The sequence below is a fragment of the Epinephelus lanceolatus genome, chromosome 2 (genome assembly GCF_041903045.1).
Source record: "Epinephelus lanceolatus isolate andai-2023 chromosome 2, ASM4190304v1, whole genome shotgun sequence".
Classification (NCBI taxonomy): Eukaryota; Metazoa; Chordata; class Actinopteri; order Perciformes; family Serranidae; genus Epinephelus; species Epinephelus lanceolatus.
The window spans coordinates 38,700,605-38,719,403 of record NC_135735.1 but is presented as its reverse complement, the minus strand read 5'-3'; the positions used below and the strand labels follow the sequence as shown (position 1 = coordinate 38,719,403).

Below are 18,799 nucleotides of genomic sequence, written 5' to 3'. Positions count from 1 at the left end.
ACATTCTTCTCTCTCCCTAGCCAAAAGCTCTAGAGGTCTGTCACTCTGGGTTAATAAAAAACATCCTTGCAAAGCAAAGATCTGCTGAATTTGTCACGCACAAGAAAGTTTTTCCAAAGGGTTACATTGGTTGGTCATGGGTAGCCTAGACTGTAAAAGGTCAAAAATAAAGCTGCATCACAGTGTTACTGTTCTTTCAAAGAGTATCATATGATCAGTACTGCCAAAACACTTGAACTGGAAATGAAACTTATCTGTGAAAGCCAGACTCTAATACTAAGTTGTTGGGGTTTTTTAGCAAAGTTTCACGTGTTTGGGAAGTACTGAGCATACAGCTGGATAAATGGGACTTTGATTATACTACATGAGTTGTGTGAGAGTTTGTAAATGTATGTTTTGATATAGTTTTGCTGTTGAAAATGTGATCTAAAATATTTTTGCCTTTTTCTTTGGAGTCATGCGAGAAAAATACAAATACAAGGTATTGTATTTCATACTTCACAAATACAAGGTAACACAGCATGACTAACTGATATACAAATGGTCATTTTGTGGGTCAAGTATTTCTTTATTAAAACCTAACATGTTATATCTTGAGCAGTGTAGCAGTGTCAGAGCCTAATAATGAATTTGAGCTGCTTCAGTGTCCTCCTTTGCCCTTTCAGAATGATGCTGGAAATAAACTAGTAAACTTTAGGACAGTTGACTCTGTTTTGGATAGGTAATACACAGCAGCCCAAGGCCAAAGATTATTTTTGCATTAGCACTGAAATCTTAATCACTGCATGCGGAATGATTACCCCTGTAGTCAATAAATCCATTTGTTTCACTAAATGCTGTTAAATGTGTCCTCTCATCTTTCACAAACCTCCTGCTGTAGACTGTGGCTCATATAAAGTGTGCTGTCTGGATTGAAAATACTGGAAAGGGAAATGAAATAACCATTATAACATCTGCAGAAAACACAATGAATAGAGTTTAAGTTTCATGTTCCCACAAAGCTCTTGTGTTGCTCAGTGGGTTGTGAGGTTTGCATGAAACATTGTTGAGGTGTCATGGTTCCCGCATAGGTGAATGTGTCGAGGTAGGCCCAAACATTCACAGGTTTTCCCAGAAGGATCCTAATACTGCAGGATGCTTTGGATGTTATGTCACGTCGTTGAAATTAAGGCTTTTGCTCATGTAAATGTGTATCACAGTTATTCTTGTCAAGTACCACTTTAAAGTAACACTTCACCCTCCAAATGACCATTTGTATATCACTTACTTATGTGTTTTATTGAATTTGTGAAGAAAAGTTTGATTTTCTTGCATGCCTCATTGATCCTGTTATATGCTCAGTACTTCCCAAACAAACAGTCTTTGTGATGGGGAACTGAACTGAGAGTAAAACTTATCTATGCTCTTTTTAAAACCAGACTTATTGACAAAAACAGCAATATACCTCACTGAACACAGGAGCTGCTGGTCTACCACTGCCTTGATCACCTAGTTTGTGTTAAAGGGGTAGTTTTGATCCACCAAATTCACACAAGGCAGTTCCGTTAATATTCATTATGCTGCAAGACACAGTCTTGACGAGTCTACTAAACTAATATTTGAAAGAATTTAGTTAGATTAGATGTTATAGGGTTGTGTAGGTCAAAGCAATACTTCACCCACCAACATTGTAACATTGAATTTGTGAAGAAAACTTTGTTTTTCTTACATGCCTTTGATTAATAAAGAATCCAAAAACCAAAAAAAAAGTAAAGTGAAAGAAAGACCTGAAGCATTTTTGTAAAATCAGAAATATATAGGTTGTTAGGGTTTGAGTTCAACCTCAATTGACCCTTGACCTTGTCCTCTTGTTGAGAACAAGGAGAGTTCACCTTCTCTACTCAACACATTTCATCTAAAGGAGTCTCACCAAAGGGAAGAAAAAAAACATTTTAGCGTGGAGCCAAATGCAACCACTGTAATGCCTAATGCTCTTGTTGCATAAAAACCTTCATTCATTCATCTTCTAACCGCTTATCCTCTTGAGGGTCACGGGGGGGCTGGAGCCTATCCCAGCTGACAGGCAGGGTACACCCTGGACAGGTCGCCAGACTATCGCAGGGCTGACACATAGAGACAAACAACCATTCACGCTCACATTCACATCTACGGACAATTTAGAGTTATCAATTAACCTAGTCCCCAATCTGCATGTCTTTGGACATGGAGAGAACCCATGCTGACACGGGGAGAACATGCAAACTTCGCACAGAAGGGCTCCCACACCCGAGATCGAACCGGCAACCCTCTTGCTGTGAGGCGACAGTGCTAACCACCACACCACTGTGCCACCCATAAAAACCTTGTATCTGACAAATAAACAAGGACATTGCACAAGACCTTTAAATAGATTTCATTGGCTGTGTTTGTAAATCTGAGTCAGCAACTAAGGTATGTTAACTTTTGGCTCAAACCCAAAATGGAAAAAATGAACTCTACAAGTAGTCATACAAGGTTTCACACGTTAGATGTTCCTTGCACAAGAGAACAAGAGTTGATCTTTGATACAATCTGATCGTAACTGCTCTTCACTTAAGAGATATTTACAGTCAATTACACTCCATTAACAAATTTGTTTGACGTGCACACAACACTTACTTACCTGATGCTCACATGATTCTCTCTGACAGTAACATGCACACACTCACATGAACACATACACATAGGTCTACCTTTCTTAAGCTTGTTTTGCCTTGTTAGTCTGCGTGAAGTGTGACTGACACACACTTGTGGGTTTTGGCATACACACACGCATACACACACACTTTACAAACTTATCATATATGGAATTTTTGCCTCCAGCATCCTCTGAAAAGACTACTTCAGCATCCTGGCACTGGTCTGTGGAACATGTTTGTGCAGTAGTGAAACACAGAGATTTCATACTGATAGACAGCAACATTTGATGTAGTTTACATCACTCGACAGTCCTCTACTGTTTTTTACCTCGGTGTCACTCAGTTTTTGCCACTGTTTCTCCCCAGGTGTGTGTGTTTCTCACCTTTTTTTCTCTTTACCCTGAAGGAAGCGTCAGCTGCAGTTCCTGTTGGAGGGCCGAGGCCGGCGAGCAGGACTGAGTCCAGAGGAGCTGCGAGACAATGGGAAGCTCCTGGGAGAGAGCCTGAGCAGAGCTCTGTTCAACTACCCAAGCAGAGACTGCAGTGCAGAGAGCCCTGAGGTCAGCTCTTTTTTTTTCCCTTTTTTTTTTCCTTACATTTTTTATTTACAGTTGCCTAAGGGTTTGAGAGACTGCAACAACTCTTGTACGTAACTGAAAAGTTAGTGAAAACTAGCATATCAATCCATTTGTTTACCATTTGCCAACAGGGCCTTGTTGACTTGTAGACATACCTAACCCTCATTTTTGCAGTAAATCTAGTTGAGTGTTCACAAAGAAGTTAGAAGCCACCATATCAAAATAATGCTTTACCAAACTCAAAGTATTTCCATGTTAAAGGCATCAATATATGCCATCGTAAATCTAGTGCACCACCAGACAGAAATCAACACTTGCCATCCACCCTGTATAATTGGTAAGTCAGTGTGTGCATGTGACATAAGTTATTATGTGGGCAGCTGCCATTGCAGATGTTTTGCTGAATTCACTCTTCCAACACCACATCTGATTTTACGTTCTGTGCTATTGTACTGTGGTTTAAAAACAATGCTGTTCTCCAGGTCCCAAACATAACTCAATCCTTATTTCCAATACAATAAAGAAAGAAGGAGGATTTGGAATAACAGCCCGCTCAGTAATTGCTAAGGTTTGTTGTAACAACAAACAGTATCAAGAATTTTAAGCAGTATATCACAGCATTTCAGCTATTATGGCCTCTAATGGCCAGGAGCAGAAATGCATTCTTAGTTCAACCTCTCTTCCACCAGGATGGTATGCAGTGGAGCATTTGAGGTTGTGTTTGTGCAGATCAGGCACTGCAGTACAGTATTGCTCCTTGTTTTGGGGTGACATTTCTCTTGCTTCTCTGCCTCCTGATCAGATCCTCTCTTTTATTTTTATAGCCTGCTTCCACCAAAGTGTGGGTACAGATTTGAATCTACATTAAAGTACAACTTTTATTCAATCAGTGGGTTAGGCTGGCATTACAGAGCTCAAAATACCTTTGTCTGTGTGTGTGTGCACTGGTGCGTATACACAAAATTTAAGAGGCACTGGAATGTTGCACCTAAAATTTCTATCACTACTGCACCATAGGTGCATTTGTATATTTGCACTTCTGCTGCATTCAGATCCAATCAAAAGAAATCAAGAATTGACCGCTGCAACATTTTTTTTTAAATGATAGTTAAAATGTGAGAAAATCATCAGTGTGTTATACATTATTGTAATTTTGAGCTGACTGTCCCTTTTCTCAAACTTTGTACTGTAAAATAACTTCAAAATTTACATGTTCATAGTCAGGGTCACATTGGAAATTTCAGTAAACCACTAAAGAAAGACATTCATTAATTTAATATATGAGAGTTTAAGAATAAGGACATTTTTAGTGTGTACCAATATCATTTGAGCTGACTTACAGTATTGTACAGTATTGTGCACTGAAACAAGTTGTGCTGGTGTTGTCAGGACCATTTTGAGCAGAAATCCATCGCTCTCCTCAGCGAACCAATTATGAAAACAGTTTTTATCATATGAGGACTTCTTTGGTGACATCACATATTCAACATAAATTGTGTAAATGTATTATTGTAATGTATCTTCTTCTATTTTGGCCACTTCTAGTACCTGTATAAAAGCTTGAATAGTCACAATCAAAGTCCAAGCAGCAGCTGGCTTAACTGCAGTCGCTGCTGCTGTCCTGTCTGTTCTTGCACTGTCAGTGCTCTCTTTTCGCACCACATTATAATGAAGTCATAAGTTTGCTTTTCATTGTGTGTGAATATGGACGTGTGGTGTAAGAGTTGGCAGCCCTGCACAACTTGATATTTTCTGTACCAAGTTACATGCACTGGTTCTTCTAGAGCTGAAATTATGTGCACAGCTTATATTTTACATGCATGTGGTATCTTGAGCCCTGCATTATTTTAACTTTTAATTTAATAGCATAATAAAAACCAATACCAGCAATGAATGAATGCCACTAATAAGTAGTGTCTGTGTAGCCAAAGCCTGATGTAGCTAATTCTTCTGTGGCATACAGAGCTCCTAAACTGTCGACATATATGGGCCAAATTGTTGTATGATAATGACATAATCTATCATTGCCATGAAGAGATATGAAAGAGAGCGAGAGAGTAAAAAGCTTATGAACATACACCCATCAGCCAAAACATTAAAACCACTGGCAGGTGAAGTAAATAATATTGATCATCTTGTTACAGTGCAATATTCCATTGGGAAACCTTGGGTCCTGGCATTCATGTAGATGCTACCTGAAGCGCTCCACCCACCCCTAGTGAACCCCCTTATGGTAATGGCACTTGTGACCCCCCCCCAGCAGGACAGTGCACCATGTCACAGCACAAAAACTGCTCAGGAATGACCAAAGGAATGGGACAAAGAGCTCAACGTGTTGACCTGGCCTCCAAATACCCCAGATCCCAATCTCATCGAACATTTGAGGGACGTGCTAGTACCCCAGAGGCACCCCAGATCCATGGTGGGTCCTCCTTGGACCAGACTTGGCTCTGACCTGTCAAGGCATGAACACAGGACCTTTGGGTGGTGTCCTATAGTGTCTGGCACCAACACGTTGGCTTCAGATCTTTTGGGTCCTGTTGGTTGTGAGGTGGGGTACGATACCAATGAAAATATCATGGTTCTGAGTAGTATCACGATACCACAGCGAAAATGAGACAGATGTGCCTTTTGTCATTTCTAAAAAGATAAATCACTTTTCTATAATACATCAATGATATTTCAATGGAATAAATTACTTATTGACTTATTCATACCTCAAAAACAGCATCAGTGAGTGATTAACATGGGGGGGGATGAAAATAAAATAAATAAATGAAATAAGAATCAACGAGCCACCCTCCTCCCCTTCATAAGTAAAGAACAGTCCCTAAAGTGCGGTGAGGTTTGTGGGCCATGAACGGCTCGTTTCTCCTCTGACACGTCACATACCTGTGTTCGGCTGGCTCGGCTGTTCAGGCAGTCACACGCCAAGAAGAGGATATTATTGGAGCCAGCTCCTCCGTCTCTGTTGCAGGTCTCTGTCATGTTCCTCGGGCCACTCCTGAACAGTTTTTGTGGTGTGGCATGGTGCATTGTCCTGCTGGGGGGCCAATGCTACTGGGGAGTGCCGCTGCCATAAGAGGAGGGTACCTGGTCTGCACTGGTGTTTAGGTGGGTGGAGTGCGGCTGGTGGCAAACACATCAATGTCAGAACCCAAGGTCTCCCAACAGAACATTGCATTGTAACAAGATGATCAATGTTGTTCACGGCACCTGTCAGTGGTTTTAATGTTTTGGCTGATCGGTGTATAATCAGAAATGTTTTCTTTTTTTTTTCTGTTAAAATTAGTTTCATCTCAAGTTAGCAAGAGTGAAGCAGTTTGATGATATCAATTATTCCACATCTGTCTTACACATAAGTTCAGGACAGGAATTTTAAAAGTTACAGCTGACTTTGAAAGCATGTTTTGGCTGCTGAATTGAAAATAAGCATTTTGGATATCACTGCTCTATGGATGCCTTCTGTATGTCTCATTTTGCTTACAAAATAGTATGGGTGTTTTTGGACATTGTTAAAGTTAAGTATCCTGCTTTAGCAACTATCCTAAAAATGTAATGAGCGCATTTTAAAAAAAATCTAGAGCCACATTGTTTTTGTCAGTCACAGTACCTTTGCCACGTTTTACCTTTTCCTAATGTTTATTTCCTGCCATTGAACTTCACCTTATTAATGTACTCATAACAACTGAATCAACATGGATAATATTCTCTGATTTTCCTCACAGGAGGGCACTGTAGAGTCATCGGAGCGTGCTGCCATGGTAGAGCACTACCTCCAGGAGTTGGTCCAAAGGGCATCAGACACCAATCTGAAGGGTGAGGCTCTGCACAAGCTCTGGCCCTCCATGTTTGCAGAAATGGTGAGGGACTGTGTGTTGGAGATGAGGGACCGAGCGGCCTTTCGCCAAGCCAGCCTTGCGAAGCTGTCTGAGACCAAGTGAAGAGGACCAAAGGTTCAGTCTTAGACTACAAACATACACACACATGTGGACACAGCTTTCCTGGGCGCCTGCAGGGCTTCATCTCAAACTCCATTTATAGCACATCATCACTTAGTGACTTATCACTGGCTGTCAGTTAATAAAATCTTTGGAAACTGAAGGGTGTATTTCCCTAGAGGCTCTTTAAGATGGATGTAGACTGTTTTAAAGATGTCTGAAGAAACCACATCGACAAATGCATCTTGATTGAATGTAGATTTTCACTGAAAACACTGATTCTTCAATGCTTGGAGCTGTAACATACTTGAAGAAAGTTAAAGGGACGTATTGACTCACAGTGCATTGTGGTCCCTACGGAGCATCCTCTGCACTTTAAACGCTTTCTGAATGACCCCTCACCACCATCACTGTCATCAGCTGAAAATGACCGGTGTCTCTTTTGTCGAGACTAGAATGATTTTTCTGTGTCTTAAATAATGTCTCATGCATCGCTCTCTCACTTTCTCCTGCCTGACCTAAAAAGAAGGGCACAGATAAGAACAAGGAATTTTCTTTGTTTACCACTGATTTTCTGTATTGTACTTAGTATTAAAAGATTCTGTATTAACACTCAGTTTGTGTACATGGTTTACATTACAAGCCATGTCTTTCTTTAATCAGGCACCGCATCAGTTCAGATCAGTTGTTTTGTAAGTTGCAAATTTCCCCTTTTTTTCATGAGTCAATCTCTAAAATATGCTAATACTCAGGTTCATCTCTTAGGCTACATCCGCCCTAATACGTTTTTGTTTAAACTGCATAACTATTCCTCCATTTACAAATAGCATCTACACTGCTCTAGCGTTTTGGAACCCCTAAAATGGAGACATCTGAAAACACTGCTTGCCCTGTTTCAGTCTGATTTGGTCTTATCAGTCACAGCTTCTCCAGTCAAAAAAGTTAAGCTACATACCTTACGTGATCTCATCCTTCTTGTGTGGGGACTCCTCTCCCATTGCCATAGCTTCCTCAAATGATGGATAATGCTCCTGGCCGGTACCTCTGTAATATGTTCCCATATTTGCTTTGCAAATGTGCCGATGTGCAAAGCAAATATTGGGACGTATTACAGAGGTACTGGCCGGTTAGCAACATATTGGCAACGTGTTCTAACAACTCCCAGTCTGGTTTCCGCTGCCTTGACCGCCATACTCATGTTACTCGTATATAAACAGTTCCACCTCAGTGTCAGTGTAAGTAAAGGAATCTCTGGTCTTACTTTTCGCCATCTCTGCAGTATTTTTAATACTTATATTTTAAGCAACCAGTGGCAGAGTTGACAGTCTACTTCTTGTGAATCGTCATGTGATATCCTTTTTCAGGAGTGTTAATATGGATAAATATTAATTCTGAAACTGTGTTAAGATGCTTGTGTGTACTGAGATCGTTATTGTTTTGGAACGCTGTGTCAAAATGAAAACATATTAGTGTGGATGTGGTCTTAAACTTATCAGTCACTTTGGAGGACTGCATTATCAGTGCCTAATAGACAGTTGGTATCCAATGAGGCAGATGCTGTGTGTGTTTGTGTGTGTGTGGGGGGGGGGTTTGCATGCTCGCTAGCAAGTCCAGAAACCATAAAAGGTCCTCTGGGTAGTGTGAACTCAGACTGGAATGTCCCTGAAGGCAAGAGGCTTCACCAGTTTCTCACCACCTGTCCTTGCTCCCCTCACTCAAACCATCCCACAAAGAATTTTTTAACCCTTATTTAATCAGGTATGTCAGTGGAGAACACAGCACCAACCTGGGGGACCAACTGCAGGGGGATGGAGTGTCAATCAACATCACACACACCAAGGAGCTGACTGGCACTGCTGTCCAATGTCATCCACTCTACTGGACATCAGTGCTTTGCTCAAAGGTATTAGACTTGAAGAAGACATCAGAACATCAGTTTGTGTGTTACATGAGTTAGTCTCTTCTCAGTGCTGCTTTGTTGTTTTCTGGTTTTCAATGGCTCCTAAAGAATTGTTCTTTGTCTGTCTTCCTGTGAACGTTCTTTTGAATCATCCAGGTGTTACACTGTCTTGAGAAAGTTCAATCCAAACCTGACTGTCAGACGATCATGTGAAAGGCTTCTTTAGTCCAGTACTTTCAGACTTTTACAAGTCTTATTTTTTCCTTAAGCTAAATAGCATGATACAGTAAATCTTCCAACAGAAGACAAAAACACATATCTAAAGGTGTTTCTGATGCACCTATCCCATAGAGATCTTATACAAACATGAAATACAGATGAAGATGAAGAAAATATTCGGTGCAAATGTTTGCTATCAAAAAGCTACAGCGAGTTTATTTTGAGCAACTATGATAAACAACACTGTTTTGTGCTGACACATTGTGTCATCTTACGGGACCATGGCTGTCAGCGCTGTGCGAGAAGTGTAGTCCCAAAGGACTGACAGAACTCCATGACTAGTGACAGCATGCTGACAGAGAGCAAGAACAGTGTCTCATCAGTGGAAAGCAGTGTAGAAATCCAGACAGTGCACTGATTCCTGAGACCCACACAGTTAAGAAGACTCAACACATGAACATGTAGTCCATATGTCTTGGTGAGTAATAACCCACAATCTGTTGCTCACATTAAAAGTAGTATTTGTTGTTCTATACAATTGTTTTATATATATTTTTGTGAGCAAGGGCAGTGCTCCAGGGGTCTCATTTATAAAACAGTGCATAGGATCCATACTAAAAATGTACATACAGACAAAAGCCAAAAAATGGCGTGCACCAAGAACATTGAAAATTTCTACAATCAGGCTTCCACTTCAACATCTGCGTTGCCAATCTCTGGTCCCCCAAAAGTTTGTAAGCATGGGTCAAAGTTGCTTTTTTGCACGGGACGTGGCGTACACCTCTTTCATGCCTCATTTTGTGTGTACACAATGTTTATAAATGAGACCCAAGTCTTGATGACTGTCAGTGCATAAAGAACCACTATATATTTAACAAATTTAGTGCTGGTAGAGGTGAGACTTAGGGATTATGATGGTGATGTCAGGTTGTCTCCATCCATTGATGATAATTTGATGCTCATGCTTTGGGAAAAATGCTTCTGATTGAAATAAATCCATGGTCTCATTGGTTTGTGGGTTGTAATATAGAAGTTCAGCATCTAGTGGCTGATATATAGTGATATGATACTTTATTAAGGGTAATGTACTAAGGTGTGCACCAATGGATGCTAACTTTCCTTTTGGCTTCCTGTTTTTTTACTAGTTATAACTACAGGTTTTCTTAGACATAACCAGCTATAATTTACTCTTCCATTTTTGTCATCTAATGCTTTAAGTCTCACTACCCACTACCCTCTAAAATCAAGCCATTTTAGTATAAATGCTGGCATATACAGTATTTATATACAAGCTTTCATACTAAAATGGCTTTATTTTAGAAAGCAGTGTAGACTGCGACTTAATTGAAGACATAACAAAAATGGAAGGGCTGTTAATATTTACATATTTATATATTCTACACAACTGGGACACAGGAAGCATCTTGTCACATAATATTAACCATTTATAGTAACTGACAGTCAGGAGGCAGGGATTAATGTCTTTTGGCTGTTGCACAGCTGAACTGGCAACCTCTGGTTATAAGCCTCCACTCACCACATGTTTTGAAATGCAGTAATTTAAACATCAAACTGATCTGTTTAAATCTACAATTCCTTATGTAGTTTGGGGGAAAGATATCTTACTCAGTTGGTTCATTAATATTTCAATATATCAGTTTTAAAAGGCAATTACATCAGTACAAATTTCTACAGAAGCTTAAATGCTGACTATGTCTTTTCTTTCAAGGCAGGTTCTCAGTTAATCTGAGTTATCGTGTTCATTAAAATGGCTATTATCTAAATTGCTAACTAAACTCCTTGGCCCACAGATGAAAGTGCTGTGATAAATCAAAGTTCTGTCACAACAGGATCATTGTCTGCCTCGGCTCTGCCAGTGCACAGAGGAGATCAGCCAAGACGGGCTCAGGAATTGAAAAGTAATATACTGTGTGAGTAATTCCACATTTCTTGGACCCACCATCTCCCAGCCTGCTTTGCATACCTCAGTTTCAGTTAGTACCTACATTTCCCAGAATACCTTTTGATAACCCCCAGAGAATATGCCTGAACATGTTTCACTCAGCTGTAAGTTTTATAGTTGTACCTGTTAATCACAGTAATGTTGTAATCATTTTGTACTCACTGAGGACGTTAGAGTGAAAGCAAAAAGAGTGAGTGGAGTGACAGCAGCATTGTTGCCCTAATATGGACTTAAAAGAGGAGGGCCATGCAATATTATCTTCACAATTTGTGTCCGGGTGAATGAGGAGCAATAAACCTAAGCGCTGGCTTGGAGGCTGCAGTGTTGACGTGCTCGACCCTCTGATAGACTTTTGTCTAGTCTGGAGACATGTCTGCCAATTCGTTCCACCTCACAGGACCAACTATTAGTTTCTCCTGGAATGAACCAAGTGCATTGTTTATTGTTAGCCATGCACTGCGAAAAAGAACCATCTGAAACTGTAATTTTAATTTGTTTGGAGGTTTTAAATCACATATTTACTTAAAGCTATATAAAAATCTGATAATGTTAATGAGCAACATATTTTGCTGTCACCAGTTTTAAATGGATTTTATTTTTCAGTATAGCATGGCAAGTCAATGCATATTTTGTCCAGTGTCTGACAACAGTGACCCCCTTCTCAAAATCTCGTCTGGAGAGGCCTTCAATGGGTCATCCGGAACAGTAGTTCATTAACGATGCCTTAATTGGAGGCTTGTTTTTCTTTGAAGAGTTTGGAAACATTGGGGTTAAGGGCAAAATTCCTGAGCAGCATCAACCTCTATGCACCAGTGAGGATGGTAAGTGGGGGCATCAACAGGAACAGCTCCCCTGCAGATACCAACAGAGAAACATACTGTATATACAGTACTTATGGTGCAGTGGAACATGAATGAGCGTATGGACTTACACTGTGAGACATATTAAATCACTGATAGATCTCACAGATTATGTTTGACCACATGATGAAGTCATTGTCATGAGCATGTTCTCAGATGATGGCTGTAATAAGATGCATACTGTTTGGTGTAAACCACTGAACCATGCCTAACTGTTTTGTTCTGTCAAATGACACAACCTAAGAGCAGTATACCAGGCATTTTTGCTTTATGAAAATCAGGAAGTGAATGTCAGTGATTTTGCCCTGGAGAAAATTTCACCACACTTGTCTTCCGTAGGCTGTGGATGCATTCATGTGCAAAACTCTTTAATGGCTTTAATGTCTTTCAGTTTATCCAATTTAGTCTATTTGAGTTGGACACTAAGTCATGGCTGAGTCCAGCTGACATGCTTCCTCTTAATGAATTAAAGCTTTTCATGGTGTCTGGCAGTGGATAATGTGCCACTGTACAGACCGCTATATATCTTATTGGTAGATGTTCTACCTCTGCGAAAACAATACAGCTCTTCTGAGCTGAATGCAAACTAAAAGTTAGATATCACTCCACTAGAATGCTTCGAGGCATTGTTTCCTTCAGTGCCCTCAGGGTCCCGTTTTGGACAATTGACTTAAGCGATCAATAACCTACCCCATCAGCCATGTGAGCAATCAAGTGAAAAGTGTGAGGATTGCAGCCAGCCTGTCATTTATTATACAAATTACCCTACTTCTGTATAAAATGGGAATATATTTATTTTTGTGATTTGGATACATTAATCCTACTGTATCACAATTTTGTAGAGTTTATGTGTGTGACTGCTGTTATTCTACTTCTTAGCAATGTTGTAGAGCTTTGTAAATCAAAAGTAACACCATGCAAATGTTAAAGTCAATGCTACACATAAGAGAAATAAGATTTCTGGCCTGTCTTGTGTTAAAGAGCTACAGGGCAGCTACGCTGGTAAACATGGTCACACTGAATGCACTTGTGTGATCTGGAAAACAGAGGCACCAACAGAGAGTCACCAGGTTTAGTTTTAAGCTTTGGCTTCACTTCAGTTGATTAATGAGATAATTTACCTGCGTGTGGCTCGAATAGCCTATGGACATTTCAGTGTGAGAGGTGACTGTCAGACAGACTGGAAAAATAACGCTCTGTCTGACTGCCACACACCAACAGCCGAGCGCGCCACTCACGGAGTGGGGAAAGGAGGAGACACACACCTACATACTTACATGACACACTCACACACACACAAAGACAGAGTGGTTGTTGCGGCAGAGGGCGCAGCAGAGGTTGTTTTCTGTCTGCCGCGTCCGTGTCCAGCTTTCTGTCATTCTGCGTCTTTGTGCGTAAAAACAGAACCGCCGGAATCACCATGATGACCGAGGTCCGGAGTTTCTGCTGCGCCTGGATTTGATTCACAACTCTGGATATGGATTTACTGACTTAAATGGCTTAGCACAAAGTCTCTGGAGGGAAACCCTGAATTTCCACCTGGATTAATGTCTCGACCATGAGGATTACCTGCGCTTGGAAATGAATCTTTAAGCGCTACAGTGTAGGGTCAGAAAGTACAGTGAAGTAGTAAATACTTCACCATCAGTAACCGACAGGTACGTCAACATGGTCATACGTGGGCTGTTAATATTGATTATTAATTCATTGATAAAGTATTTGAACCTCATGGGAAGTTTTTTTTTTCATTTCCTATAGTTATTGCATATTGTGTATTCTGCATGTTTTTCTTCTGGTTTGGACGCTTATAACTTCTGTCCAGTTCAGTGAACTTAATTTAGACAAGGTGTAAAGCAGGGCTGAGTTATATGGTCTGGGGTGAGGGGTGAAAGTCCTTCCCTAACCGGACCTCAGACCTGCTGTCTAATGGGGTGGCAGTTTTTCAGCAGGGGGGCTCCCTCATTAGGAGTCAGGGGTCAGAGAGGTCAACTCACATGGTCAAGTGGGTACAAGTCGTTTATTTTTTCCCTGAGTCAGTGTCTTGAGGGGACTGTCAGGCACATTGATGTAGTGGCAGATGGAAAAAGTGGCCCTAGTTAACATTCGTTGGATATTAATGACACACAGGCACAGTGCAGTCATATCATTTACATTTTGATACTATCACACTGAATTCTGGGAATTAAAGTCAGACTAAGAAGATGATATTCAGTAGATGGATAGTGATTAGACAGAGTTTCTTTTGGTTTTGACCCTGTGGTGCCTCTGCGCTGCGGCCACACAGGCAGCATTTATGTTGTAAATGTCAGTACCACTCTGGTGTATGCTAATGTAAACTTCTCTATTTTCACTTAAGTGTCCAACTTTAAGAGTCCAGGAGCTATGCAGACAGCCTGCATCTGGGTTGCCAGGTAATGTCAGAGAGATTGTTTCAATCATGGATTACTTATTTCTTTATATTCATTTGTATTTAAATGCAGATGAGTGTCTGTGTTTCTATTTTTAGATCTCATTCTTTATCCATAGATCTCTTAATTCACTGTTGTTTTATTAGCATCACAAAATTATGTATGTTCTTGATTCCAAACCAACTATGTCACGTAGGTGAAACTACCAGTTATCCCCAGTAATCGATTCTATCTGTTTTCTGTAGAGCTTCTGTCCTTCAGCTGTTGCTTTGGTCAGACCTCCTGGACTGCCAACACACAACAGACCACAGGAAGGTGAGCAGCAGTTGCGTGGCAAGTGTTGCTACTGGAAAAAAATAATTCTGTAAATCCAGCATGTGTGATCTGTGACACCCTCATTCACGCGATGGCAGACCTCCCTCAAATATTTCCAGGAATTTGCCTTTCTGTTGTTTTATCTATCAGTCCGATCACTCTTCTAGTGTGAGATGGCATGCATGATCGTGTCTTGCTGCCATGCCAAATGCCACCCTTAGTTATAGACTTTCATTCCTGCTTCTTCTGTCCCAGTATATGTAAACAGTGAGAGTATTCCCAGGAGGAACCTGACCAGGGTGCTAATCTGTTAACTTGTAATGAGAGCATGAGTGAAAAGTTCTGTTGATTGCAGTGAAACAGAGAGGGCTTATGTCAGCTGTCAGCACACCACCTCTTGAACTCTGGAGCCACAGGAACCGCAAGCAAGAAAGTGGTGTGTGCACCTTGTGGACGGTGCTGATTGACAGATCAACTATCCGTTCAGATTAGAGGGGGTCAGTGCAAGTCGGCTCCGTGTGTTTCAACCGGGAGTCCAGCTGTGTGACCTATGACTGACCTGGGAGATGACAGTGGCGTTGAGTTACAAAGGCTAGAGCAGGGTAAAGGAGGTGGGGGGTGTGTGAGGTCTCTCTGAATAGCTGCACAGGCTGATTGACAGGAGAGGAACTTCCTGCCAACTCTCCCTAGTGCTTCTGTATTTTCTTTCCATTTGCCAAAAGTCAAAGGCAGCTGAGCTTTTACTACAGCCATGCGTTTGCCCAGAGAGGTTGCTGTGAATGGAGACAAAGTGCTCCTTAAAGAGCAGGATTTCCACGCGGCTCCACGGATAAAGCCAACTTGGCACAGGGCTTCTCCTGGCAGGCTCCTCAAACAGAGAGTGCAGTGATCACTGCTAATACGTCCCTGGCAAAGTCGCACAGAGGGACAGAGTCAACAGTGAGAAATGCAGGTAGCCAATAGGGGATAGGCCACTAACAGACACCCACTAATCAGCCAAATCAGGGCTTTATAAGCGTGAACAGAGGTCTGTTTCATGGACAGTGGTGGGAGGCGGAGGGGCAGGATAGTCATGTTGATGAGATGAGGTCACCAGCTTGAGCCTTTATACAAGGCCATGATCTGGGGAGATTAAAGTCTCGTTGATGGAGGCTTTCCATCAATCTTTGGCATTCACTTTTTGTGGCACTATCCAGTTTTTTGCACTCTCTGGTGTTGCTAATCTGAGTTGTTTCATCTCTATACAGGTTACTGAGAGGGCAGAGCCCCAACAGGAGTTCAGGGCAGAGCATGGTGAAATTCATGGCTCCTGGGGCGCATGGGGGGCCTGGTCAACTTGCTCCCGGACCTGTGGAAAAGGGGTAGAAGAGCAAAGCAGGCCTTGCCTGCCTGTTTACACTCCATCCCAGTATCCTTCCAGAAGAGGTGGTGTTCAGCCCCAGCAACCAGGCCATGTCATTTCAGCCCTGCGGCCAACAGTTCCTCTGCACCACAACGCAGGCAGGTCCTCCAACAACAGCAGACGCGGAGATCTGAGGGAGGAGAAGGAGACGCGGCCTGGTGGACGGAGGTACCGTATCATCATGCACAGGGGTTGAGACTGATTTTGAGCTACAAAACAAATTGAGGTGTTGAAATCACTGTGCGTACAACTGGAATTTTTCAATGCTGTGATTTTTAAAATTTATTTTGACAAAGTGCTCAGATACAAATGGATGACACAAGGAAACACCTGATAAAATAAATGAAGAAACAAAACAAATGCAGATGCTTCCCTACAGGGCACGAGGGGTCAATACGTGGTTTGATGAGCATGAAAATTATGTTAATGCAGATCCCAAATTAGTTTAACACCAATAGCAGATTTTGAAGCTGTGTTTTAGACAGCCCTCTCCAACATTATCAACAATAAATGAGGGTAAATCGTTAGGAAGACTGGTCATCCTCACAGCAAAGCTGCAGAGACATATAACAATATATATGACAAAGATGGTGGCTCAATCCTCCAAGACACTTAACTTGTCCCCCTCTGACACAAGGTGCTCTGCAAATAGATGCAAGGATCATTATTATCTATTACTATATATATTTTATTGTAATTCATAATAATTTATTCAACCTAAGTGTTACATTTTAAGTGCTAAAGAAGTACTGTAGAAAAAACTGTCTAGGTCGATTGGAACTATCACGATGGTCAATGAAGAACTTTTTTTCTTGTCTTCGTCAAGATCAGCAAGTCCTTAGAGAGCCCGTACGGCTGTGCTGCATGCTGAGCAGCCTGGTCTAAAAGTGACTCTTTGGAGCCATCACTGTGGGCCATCTGACTGCCCTTCAGTGGAAAGCTAGTCTTTTATGGATGTAGTCAAAGACTCGGCTTGTGCTTGGCAGCTTTGTGACCTCCTTCCTGTTGTGCTTGCCTTTAAACAAATAGCACTGACAGCTGAGTACTGGGGGGTTGTTTGAGTTGGAATCTAAGAAGCCAAATAACAACAAAGGATCCCAGAATTCTGCTACTGGGATCTGGGCACTTCTCAAAGGTTATGGTTTGGGTGAAGACCTATGACAGTTTCCTCAGCAAAGGAAAAAAATGTAGCTAAAAGATTAGATAAATAAAGGTGTGGATCCAGATATCTGATTGGTTTTAGATGGGTGAGTAGATAATAATTTCTATAGTGTCACAGATGGTAGGTCACTGGATTTAATTCTGGGCTAGTAAGCAGTGACGTGTGTACACAGACATTGGTTTAGTTGTTGATCTCTTCATGTTTGTGTCTTCAGGAGGGTCACTAACATCATCCCAGGGAGGTATGGCTACGGGAGGGCTCCTTATGTTGCTCCATTGCAAACAGACACAGGCCAGGGCTCTGGGACGGCTCGCCCACACAGACAGAGACGCTCTCCTGCAGCTGATGCCCACCACCCCACCACCAGAGGCCACGGCGGCCACAGGTCAAACAACGCGGACCCCTCTAACAACCTTCATCGCTACAGCAGACCCTACATGCAGCCCAGGGCACAGCAGCCCAAAAATAACCAAGTCTGGGCCCCCCTCTACCAGCCTGGTTCAGCTAACCACCCTCAGGTTCAGCAGGAGCCACAATCAAGCAGCCAGACGTCTGGACCCCAGCACCAACAGGAAAGACCCTACAACCCCCTGCCTAGTTCCTTCTGCACAGGGGAGCATGCTCGTTACAGGATCTGCGGCAGTAATGTATGCAAATTTGCTCCTTCTTCTTCCTGTTCTCAGCATGTTGGCTCAGCATGGGCATTTCATAGATAAATAGCTTATTGATACCTTTGCATTTTTTGTTGGTATATCAGTAGGTGGAAAAAAAGAATACAGATTGCTTTTGTATTTATTTCGTTTTTTCCCTTAATTTTTGATGAAGAAAATTCCACAAAATTTAAAAAAAAAATGTGAGAGAGAAGATAGAACTGCAAGACTTGTACAGACAGACCACATTTCTAGTGCAACAGTGAAGTGGCCAGATAAAGTTTACAGGAAAGACCCACTGCAGGTGCCGTGATGCAGCTCTTTGCAATGCTTGGGGTTTCCAGGTGATGCGGAGCTAACCAGCGATGCAGGAAACGGGTTGGATGAAAGTTAAAATTTTTCAACTTTATGTTAATTGCTGCGAAATTCACCTTTTGGCTGTGCAGTATTTTGTCAAGAAAATGAAAATAAAATAGTAGTGGCGGGTCAGGACATTGGAGAAGAAGATCATTATTGTACTTTCTGGGATCCCTCTTCTTCCCAAGAACAAAACAAAAATCAAGGGCTGCATGGCACAACATCATGTATATTGTGGGAGAATACACAGGGTGCTTATTTACACATTTGCTAATGAGCAAGTCACTTGCCAGCTTGCAAGCGTTCGCACGCCCACTGCGACAAGCAGGGAGGTAGCAGAGGTGATTTGTTACCTTCCAGCGGATTTTCACTGTTATTCCTGTTTTG

At 41.7% G+C, this 18,799-nt stretch overlaps 2 protein-coding genes across 5 annotated transcripts in view; both read left to right on the top strand.

Moving 5' to 3' along the window:
• The window catches only part of lrrc49 (leucine rich repeat containing 49), a 47,070-nt gene extending 39,278 nt beyond the window's left edge, over positions 1-7,792 (top strand). For both annotated transcript variants that reach the window (XM_033615390.2, XM_033613817.2), the window contains 2 exons: positions 3,064-3,217; positions 6,964-7,792. In XM_033615390.2, the coding sequence (XP_033471281.2) occupies positions 3,064-3,217; positions 6,964-7,179 (370 nt within the window). In that variant the 3' untranslated portion in view covers positions 7,180-7,792. The remainder of the gene's footprint in view (positions 1-3,063; positions 3,218-6,963) is intronic.
• Positions 7,793-13,441: 5,649 nt separating this feature from the next.
• Positions 13,442-18,799, top strand: part of thsd4 (thrombospondin type 1 domain containing 4) — a 52,449-nt gene continuing 47,091 nt past the window's right edge. For all 3 annotated transcript variants that reach the window (XM_078161479.1, XM_078161476.1, XM_033611753.2), the window contains exons 1-5: positions 13,442-13,776; positions 14,475-14,529; positions 14,772-14,841; positions 16,089-16,411; positions 17,620-18,052. In XM_078161479.1, coding sequence (XP_078017605.1) covers positions 14,501-14,529; positions 14,772-14,841; positions 16,089-16,411; positions 17,620-18,052 — 855 coding nt within the window. In that variant the 5' untranslated portion in view covers positions 13,442-13,776; positions 14,475-14,500. The remainder of the gene's footprint in view (positions 13,777-14,474; positions 14,530-14,771; positions 14,842-16,088; positions 16,412-17,619; positions 18,053-18,799) is intronic.